General features: G+C 44.6%; 1 protein-coding gene and 1 long non-coding RNA gene across 2 annotated transcripts in view; one reads left to right on the top strand and one right to left on the bottom strand.

Moving 5' to 3' along the window:
- The first annotated feature begins 4,887 nt into the window (after positions 1-4,887).
- Positions 4,888-8,403, top strand: LOC135576355 (uncharacterized). Its single transcript, XR_010468057.1, has 2 exons — positions 4,888-5,243; positions 5,371-8,403. It is a non-coding gene; the product is annotated as an uncharacterized LOC135576355 (long non-coding RNA).
- LOC135576353 (uncharacterized) overlaps positions 8,103-10,267 on the bottom strand; it is a 148,784-nt gene continuing 146,619 nt past the window's right edge. The window contains exon 20 of the mRNA XM_065041051.1: positions 8,103-9,999. Within this exon, the coding sequence (XP_064897123.1) occupies positions 9,956-9,999 (44 nt within the window). The 3' untranslated portion in view covers positions 8,103-9,955. The remainder of the gene's footprint in view (positions 10,000-10,267) is intronic.

The following is a 10,267-nucleotide window of genomic DNA, read 5'->3' as shown; positions in this document are numbered from 1 at the left end:
AAATGTCATTTTTTGGGGCAGTTATGCAAGGAGTGGAGGAGAAGAGTGTCTTGTGAGTCCAGACAGATGGACAGTTGCACATCCGGACAGATGGACAGTTGCACATCCGGACAGACGGACAGTTGCACGTCCAGCTGGACACTTGTACGTACAACTGGACAGACACCCGCCCAGCCTCACTCAGTTCATCTACTGCCCGCACAAATGCCCCAGAAATGGACATTTTTGACCCAAAGGCGCCTCTGGAAAATCAGCAATTTCACACCCCCGCCCCGACCCCGACACACCCCTGACACACACCTGACACACCCCTGACACACCCCTGACACACCCACCCCAGCACTGCGAGTGGGTGACGGACACACGGACTGGGACACAGACAGACAGACATATTGTGGGGGAAGAGGGGCTCTAAAGGGACTGATCATTTTTTAAACGAGTGTGTCAGGGGTGTGTCAGGGGTGTGTCAGGGGTGTGTCGGGGTCGGGGCAGGGGTGTGAAATCGCTGATTTTCAAGCAAGGCCTTTGGGGCAAAAATGTCCATTTCTGGGGCATTTGTGCGGGCAGTAGATGAACTGAGTGAGGCTGGGCGGGTGTCTGTCCATCTGTCCAGTTGTACGTACAAGTGTCCAGCTGGACGTGCAACTGTCCATCTGTCCGGATGCGCAACTGTCCATCTGTCCGGATGTGCAACTGTCCATCTGTCTGGACTCACAAGACACTCTTCTCCTCCACTCCTTGCATAACTGCCCCAGAAATGGACATTTTTCCCCAAAGGCGCCTCTGGAAAATCAGCAATTTCACACCCCCGCCCCGACCCCGACACACCCCTGACACACACCTGACACACCCCTGACACACCCCTGACACACCCCTGACACACCCCTGACACACCCCTGACACACCCCTGACACACCCCCGACACACCCACCCTGGTAAAAAGGATCATGCCCTTTAGAGCGTCACCCCATATGTCTGTCTGTGTCCCCATCCGTGTGTCCCTCACCCACTCACAGCGTTGTGGGTGTGTCAGGTGCGGGCTCGGGTTGGGGGTGTGAATTTGCTGGTGTTTGGGCGAGGCCCTTGGGGCAAAACGCCCATTTTTGGTGGGGGTTTTGCTGAAGGGGGGTGGGGGGTTGGAGGGGGAAACGTGTCCGTCTGGACAGGCATCTGTATGTTCAATCTTCCGGCTGGGCACACAGCTGTCCGTCTGTCCGGACACAGCAGCCACTCGGCTCCTGGCCCCCAGCACAGCGCAGGATGGAGCTCACGTGCCCGTTTGGCTGCAGACACCTGTGGGCACAACGGGAACAGCGGAACACGACCAGGATCAGGTGTGGCTTAAAATACTGCACATTTCAAACCTCACTGCTATTATACTTTAATTAAACTGAATTTAATGTCTGATTGACATCCTTGTTAATACGTTTAAGATGTTTAGTGTTATTGATATGTAAGTAGGTAGCAGTGAATTTATTATGTAACTTAAATACTGACCGGTGCATTAAAGCTATTTCTGCTTTGCAGTTGTATTAAATGCCAGCTGTAATTTGCTATACAGACTGCTGGAGACATGACTGTCGATTAAGTTACCTACCAGTGTGGGCTCAATATCTGTCAGTGAGCTTTTATTATAAAATTGTGGGAAATACCGAGTTTGGGACACGTGGAGGCGCTGAGCTGAGAGCCGGGAGATGAGCGAGATGAGTTGGGTATGGGACACTCAGGCCGCAGTTTGTGCAAGGACGGGGATGCTGGCATTGCTTTGGCTGATCCCGCAATAATAAGGGTACTGATGAAGCATAAAGAACAACGCTGCAAGAAGAAAGGGTTACTGTTAATCTAGTTCTGTGTTTTATTTCTGTTTTGAAACACGAGCCGCTGAGTCTGCCCGGACACAAAGGCTGGGACAGGAGGCAAGAGGGTTATGGAAGCGATCAGTGTTAGATGGGGATCAGTGTTAGATGGGGATCTCAGCTGCGGCCCCTTTATAATATTAAGGGAATTAACCTCCTCTTATCTCCGGTTTTGCCCATCTTGCTTATTTAAATACAAGCTTTCCAAGGGAAGTTCTATTAAAAGCTGGCAGAGCCTTATGGCCGTTCAATGTTATGGGAAGAACAATTCACAAGCTCTTTCCTATCTCACGTGCTGCCCTAAGAGCTGAAGTTTGCATTTATCTATTTTCTTCCAGCAAATCATTTGCTTCTCAGGCCACCTTCGTATCATCTCTGCCACGACAATTCACTTGGGGTACGCTAAGGAGCGTGTTTCCGGTGCCAAAAACCGAGTTAGAGAGTGGGAAAATGGGTGGATGTTTCCAGAAAGTGCCCTCGCTTACCTGCACCCCTTTAATGTACAGACGCTGCCACACAGACGGGGGCTCATTCTGCTCGTCTGCACCCCGAGGAGCATCAAGGAGCCGCTGTGCCCTTGGTTCACAGTTTTACAAAACTACAAAATCCTATTTTTCCAACAGGAAAGCAACAAACAAGGAAAATGGAACGAATGGGAAAAGCGGCTACAGGTGTGTGAGAACAGGACCACACCGACATAACAGTAAATTCAAGGGGCGTAATGCAGCATCAAAACATCCTGACCCGCCACCCCCACCCCAAATGCGGCTTCTCCAGCACGACCCAAGGGGAAAAAGTTTGCTAGTGTGAAATAATCCATTAAAAAATACATTTAAAAAATGAAACTGAAAGTGAGCCGCCCACAAGCTGCCGTCTAATTCTGCCTGACGAAGTGAGCAGGTTGTTCTCCTCATTAAGAACCCGCCATTCATCTGCATGTCTCCGGGTGCAGCCCCTGAACACCGACGTAGGACACCATGCGAATGGCAAAGGCGGCGCATTACCGTAACAATCATTTCTTCAGCTCGTCACATAATAAACCAAATAAGAGGTGATCTAACATCGCGTGAATTACTTCAGACTATTCTGCAACTTCTCAAATACATATTATAACACAATTTTGTCATTAAGTAATTGCCAGTGGAAAGTCTGTTGTTGTTGTTGTTATCGGCTTTTTTACTTTTAATATCTTTCCCCGTCTCAACTGTTTATTAAATTTAAGAAGGGTGAGAGAAACACGAGTCATTAAATCACTGGAAGGTGCTCCCTGTTTATGAGGCAATACCCATTTTCCTGGGCTAATAAATTCAAGGCCCGCAGCCGAACATTTATTAGCCCAGGATACAGCTATTGTTAAGCTAATTGGAAGCACCCTGAAGCTGTTATTATAATGAAACTTCTCATGATTAAATATGCGGGAAAAAATCATGCGTTGAAGTGTGGGGTTTCTTAATGAGAAAGTGAGGAGTTTGGGCAACACTTCTGGTTTTGCTGAGTTCAAGCAACACAAGGTGGTTGTGTCAGACTCATTCTGAGACCAGTAATGCACGATTTTGACAGGGAATGGCTCAGATAAAACCGGATTGAAACTGAGCTCAATACAAGTCAATGAAAAAGGAATTCCTATTGAGCGCAGCACAAATTTTAGGGACTAACTTGTATTTTATTGGCGGGATGGAGGGCAGGCCCATGGCAGGAGGATCCCGAGTGCAGGTGGATGCTCAGAGACGCGTTTCTACCGTGATAACAGAGGTTTGCTGAGAAGTTAACATTCCACCCGGCATCTCCCCATTGCCTCAAGCAGACCAGCTTGCTTAAGCCAGAGCTAAAGTTAGGCCGTCCATACAAGCAGGTTATTTTGCTCTGGCTTACTATGTAAAGAAGGATGATGAGCCGCGGCCTAGTTTTTGTGCGTGCCATTTCAAGGCCTGGAGTACATAAAGCCATCGACAAATATTTGTCTATAAATACTACTTCCAGTCCCTTGGAAGAAAAGGCCACTGTTCCCATCGACTTCAATGAGCACTGGATCTGATATGAAGCGATCAGGCTAAAAGGCATGTAAATGCAGCTGTCATTGTGCAAATCATTAATCCCTCTGATTTGCCATTTGGGCAGCTTAAATTAATTTGCCTTGCCGCTGCACCCTTGCAGAGCCCACACACTCCAATGGACGTATCTGTCCCTGACGTGACGGCAAAGCAAAAACCACACCAAATTTAGCATTTATTATGAGTAAAAGATGCATATATAAATATGTCTTAAAGCTCAGAGCAATGTGTGAACCTCAAAACATAATCTAATGTATAAGCACACTGTATACCAAGTTTTGGTTTTTACTCACAATTTTTTTCTGCTTCTCCTCATATAATCCCATTTAGGAAAACCTTATGAATATTTAGCTTGATTCAGGCTTTCCGAACACTGTAATATTTGATTGAAAGAAACAGTGTGCATTCAGTAGCTGTTTCTTCCTCTAGGTCCCCTACGAAAACACATTTCAGACTTGTTTTGCTACTGAAAAGGCTTCTAAGTGCAATGAAAGAGAATAAGCTGGTGCCCTCCTGTTGAGTGCATGAGTATAAGGTGCTAATTGTGCAGGACAGACTTGGGTTTGGTTTGGAAAACACTAAAAGGCTGCATTTGAAAAACCTCTTATGATGACACCAGGTCCTGATTACTTACCGCACTCCTCTTCTCTTATATGATCCAGAGAACTAGATCTGCATCTTCAGTGCATTTTTTCTCTCCTCGAAATATCAGAAAGCAGCTTAACCTTGAAAATACTGCTTAGCTCACACCAAAAAAAAAGTGGTTTATTCAGAAAGTGGTAATTAACTTTCTACAGAGGCTGAAATCACTCTGCCTAAAGCAAAATCCTTCTGACATTATTAAATGTCACAGTGCAGTTAAAGCACAATTATAAACTAATTCACAGAATAAATCTCATTAGTTTCCTGAGGCCTTATGAATAAACTGGAAGAAAAACGTTCCCGTATTTGACTTTCATCTTGGCTTTCCTGAACAGATATACAATCAAAAGGCATAACATTTTAATAATTACAGATGATTAAAAACAGATAGTTCGGAGGAACAGCTGGGTAACACTGCTGTGTACGTGCTGCACGCGAGCATCCACCCTTAAATTAAATTGAGAATTGAAAAATCCATTTTAAAAAGCAATGCACAAGTGTGATTTGAGGAGTTACCTGATCTGGTGGATCTTGCAATGAGCAGATTACAAGATGGTGAGTAGAACCGAGCATAACCCATCGACGGCGTCGGCTCCGCTCCATTCACTGCTGGAATGCAGCAAAACAAGCTCCATTTCTCATTAACAGCTTAGAAACCAAATGCATTCGAAGCAAGCAGTGACTGCAAAAAATGGTAAGTTAAACTTTCGAATAAGATATTTCACTATTTGGAAATCTTGGTGTTGCTGGTGGGTTTTTTTCTTCAAGTTGTAGTAAAATCAATGACATTTTTTGAAGCCTTTCTATTTCTCCATCTACAGTTCTCTTAGAATTCCTGTCTTGCACACCTCACGGGGACGCAGCAAAGGACGCAGCTGGTCCAAGTTTGCTGGGAGACAAAATACCTTAGTTATTCCTATTTCCTTGCTCGCGTTCGCCTCTAAACCAAGGCACCGAGGTCAACATTTTCCATGGGGACAGGTGCTGAATCCAGGTTGTTATCTACTTAGTAGATTAATTAAATCCTACTGGAAAATTAGGATGATTGAAAGTGGCCACTAACTGAATGCAACTAACTTTTTCGTGTTGGACTCGTCTAAATTAAGCAGCCGCACACAATAAACTCAGTCAACAGCAGATGATGAGAGGCAATTCCCAGGCGAGCCCGATCTGCTGTAGGAGTGTATTAAGCAAGGTTGGCTACATTAATGACTAATATCAGACGAGATGGATTTAATCTTAGCATTTGTCTGGGACAAGCAATTTGAGTGATTTGAGAAATTGGTTATAATTCAGCAGTTGTTTTCAGGATGAAGCTGCAGCTCCGGTTTAACTCAGTGGGACTGTTGCAATCATCTTTAAGTAGGTGGATAGATCTTATGAATCAAAATCTAATAATTTTGACAATACTAAAAAACCAGCAAAAATGTACTTGGTAAAATAAAGGGAAGTGAGTGCAATCTCAAAGTTGCTAAAACAAGGGGGAAACTGCACTTGTTTGTATTCGTTTGCTCCTGCGGTAATTAGCTCTGCGGATTTCCCGAGAAGTCTCTGCGAAGGAGTCACTGAGAGCTGTAACACATTATTCAGCAAGTATCACTTTTTGGAACGGAACCAGTGTTCATTAGAGAGCCATAAACAGACTTTTTACAATGAAAATGTAACAAAGTCGGCTGGTTTGATGTTTGCGAAAGGAATACCGATTCCCCTGCTGTCTCGGGGGAAATCTGCTATTTTCATGAAGACTCTTCTAAACCAATAAATCCTTAACCAGCAAGAGAGCCGGTGGAGATGCACAGATCTTAGTAACTCATCGTAATCCTTTGTAATCCCTTTAGAAATACAACCTGCTCACAAGGATGTGTTCTGCAAAAACATTCCCAGTCATTCCGGACTGAAGAACCCAATGGCTTGGGTTGTTTTCTATAGAGCTGAGGAACCAGCTGCAAGGAGATGGTGGTTGGGCACGGAGTTCACAGAACAGGGCGCAGGACACGGGGAAGCTGTGCTAACCTTTCTGGAATTCCACATCTGGAATTTAATCCATCATTTCAATGCCTCTGTTGAAAAAAACAAGAGGGTTTTCAGTGCTCCCTATGCCAAAAGGCAGCTGAGAAGATCTGAGAATGGACCTCATTCTCGGAAATGCTGACCCACCTCGCACAAGTTTGCCTGTGTTTTAAGGAAACCAGAAACAATCAAAACGTTCAACCTAAGAAAACACAAACTAAATGAGAATCTGGGAAACAAACCAGCCTCATCTAATAATCCAAACTGAACAAAAGATTCTCAGTGTTACAGAGAAAATATAAACTTGCCTTAAGCTGCAACATTACAAGAAAGAAATTTGGTTAAACTTCAGCCCAAGCTTTAGAAAAGTTGAGGGTATTTTTTTCCCCCATAGATTTCAAGTCTGATGGGGAACCAGTTAATTGACTTTCTGATCCACAAAGAGAAGAGGGGGGGAACAAGATAATCCTTAACCAACAGCAAAAGGCTGATGGCAAGTGCAAGGGTAACTAATTTATCTTCAAAGTCACCACAGATTCATGCTCTGGGAGAAGTGCATAATTAACACTGCAAGGGGAGCCGCACCGAGCAGCGCTATCGATGAACCTGTCCTGCAGGTATAAATTCACATTCCGAGCTGACAGGATAGTTGATGGAGATCAGCACAGCTCTGCGGCTGGAGCCCAACGGCATCGACTCGGCACCCAGTGCCGCAAACCGGCTGCCAAAGCTGCACCTCAACCATTACACAAGGTTTTCTCTGCTGCAAAAATTATTTCAGCCATTAACTGAACTCGACTCAGCTCTCTCATAAATAATTTTGTTAATAAGCAGATGTTAATTATATTCACTGGTGGGTTTTTTTTCCTATTTCCCAAGTTTGTTGTCAGTCGAATGAACCAAGGTGAGAGATGTATCAAACAAATGATGCCTGGAGCAGATAACTCAGAACTCAGTGCTGCTTAGAGACTACTAAGTAAGGTCTGATCTTCTGCATATAGGGCACTTTCAACAGCAATAGTCCACAGTGTTGCTCATCTTTAAACTGATCTGTATGGTGTGAGGCATCTAACCCAATCAAGTGCTCCTCAAAATCCCACTGACACACCTTAGACATGTACAGACCTTCAACTCTGAGACTTAGTCCCAACTCCACATCGTTACATCTGAGATTTTCCATTATTAAAGCCTGCATAATGGTTGATGATGGTGTCTTGGGACATCTAATTATACAGCAATTGAAATGGTTACAGTAGTTCTGCAACATCAAAGTCGTGTTATCTATCATGTGGCCAGTGTTGCTTTCTGCATTACTTACAGGGGACGCCCTCCAAAGCTTATTGGAGACAACACAAAGACCGTCACTGGTTTCACTGGTGTTAAGAACTGCTCTCGTATGGAGCATTTTCATCCAATCCACAGTCCACTCCAAACCAACTACCTTGTGTTCTACATATATTATCAGAAACAGCCAGAGACAGTTGCCTGGTCAAGGGCTTGCACAGGAACCACGTGCACTGGTCATGAGCCAAACAGCAGCATCTCCCTCAAGTAAACTGAGCATTTAATGTCTTAACTTCATCACCAGATTATATACATGCAGGCTTTGGAAACACGACGCAGTGCTTAACACATACTTTTGATGCAATGTTGGTGCAGTCTGAGTCTTGACATCTACACAAGAGCCACGGGAGAATTCCTCAAATGCATTTCCTGTAACATAAACTGAGGAATTTTTAGCATGCAGGGAAGCTGTGAGTAATAGAGCGGAAATTAAAATGCCTGTATCTGGTAAATATCCATGCTGGCCATTAGCAATGGCAAATAAAGCTATTATTACAAAATAGTCGCTGTGGAACAGAGGCATAATCACACTGGAGTGCAGTTACAGCTGTGTGCGTGTAATAGAGTATTTTTGGTTTGCTGGAACAAGAGAATTTATGGCTGAGCTTTTGAGCTTTTTGCCAATAATAAATATGCTTTATATTTTGCATATATCCATTCATAAAGAACATGTATATATCTGTAACGACAGGAGAACAACATCACCTAGTGAATCATCAATATAATTTGTTGCATTTCTTACCAGGAGCATGACTTAAAACTATAGCCCAGATAAACTCTTGCTGTTAATGATTTGCCGGCCACAAATGAGACTCAAACCCCAACTCGAAGGCAAAAATGGCAACAGGTGCTGGTGCCGCGAGTAGGGTTGTCCCTCGCCACCGAAACACCCCCCGCTGGCACCAGGGCTGTGTGGCATTTAGCAGATAAACTGTCCACAGCCAAATGGGCTTCTAGCTCAGGTCTTGGAGCCAGCAACTCTGTTCTCATCACCTTCCCCCCACAGCGATCTCTGCAGCCCAGCTCTGCATTTCCATGCAATCTGCAGAGCGTGATGCTGCCACAGACGTGTGTCCAGCCCCCAAAACGAGGCAACTTCTGCTGCTGACATGAGGGGGAGCAGAAGCAGGACTCAAGAGTCTCATTTTTTAAAACTTTGAGCTCCTTCAATCCCTTCTCTGCTTTGCTCAATACCTGGGAGGATCAAGACCAACAGCAAAAACAGTGGGGCAAACCCCCTCAGACCTTATGGGTTGGTCTAAAAATGATGGGACAGCTTTCACCTTCCCTCTCATGTATATATTTGCATTTTCTGTCTCTAATACAGTTAATGCATGGAGGTAAAAAGAAAACAGAATCAGGTCTCTAGACTGCTACTTCCCAGGCCTCCGCTTTGCTTGAGTCCTCAGTCGTTAGTATGAATTCACGCCAACAAAAGCACATCCCCACTTGATAGCAATTTGCAATATGCATGACCGTGCCATTACATACCAGAAATTATAAGCACAATAAGTCACGATTCAGCAACGTCACCTAAACTCCCTACATGATATAGATCTGTCCACTTAGGAGGGGACCTTGGCCTAGCTATTTAGAACTTCGTAAAAATGCAGCGATTATTTTAAATATATCAAAAGACAATGTATTTCTACAGAGCTTCTTTTTCCTAGTACACTTCCATGCGGAAAATTTAGTTATGCAAGAGCCGCATCCAACAGCCATTTGAGCTCGTGCTGTGCAGCAGCTAGCCCCCGAAAATCAGCAGCGCTGGGTACAGTCTAGGCACACACACGTCTATACTGATCCAATTTTCCAAGCATTCTTTGATTAAAAACACCAGGCTGGCCTACAGGCTTCCTGAGCAGTTTGAAATGCAGGTCTGCTCCCTTCCTTGCTGCACAGAAATGCTCGTCTTCAACTGTTTATCTGGATGTGGATTCTCCCAGGTAAGCAACACACGCTGGCAGCTTTTACTTGTTGTTGGCAGAAATCAGATTCCGAGTTCTTTGCTCACCACCACACACAATACCCGCTTGATTGCTCTCTTCAGCATCAGTCCTTGAGGTGCTGAGCGTGTCCTTGACTCCCTGAATTCCCTGGGAAATGAGCAGATACAGAAAGTCAGTGGTATTTGTATTTCTCTACATTCTTAGCTGAGACAACATTCCAGGATTAAAGGTGCTGTCAGTACCAAGAGGTTGGGAGCACGTTGAGTTCAACAGGGTGAGGAAACCTGGCATTTCTATATTCTGTTCAATCTGCTTTTGTGGAAAACCAAGAAGCCGCTGGCTCCCATACAGTCAGTTCAGCATTTTACACACGAAAAAAGGAAAAAGCCAAAGCAAGAAATGTTCAGAGCTTTCA

Source organism: Columba livia, chromosome 25 (genome assembly GCF_036013475.1).
Source record: "Columba livia isolate bColLiv1 breed racing homer chromosome 25, bColLiv1.pat.W.v2, whole genome shotgun sequence".
Taxonomy (NCBI): domain Eukaryota; kingdom Metazoa; phylum Chordata; class Aves; order Columbiformes; family Columbidae; genus Columba; species Columba livia.
This window is presented reverse-complemented; position numbering and strand designations above follow the sequence as displayed.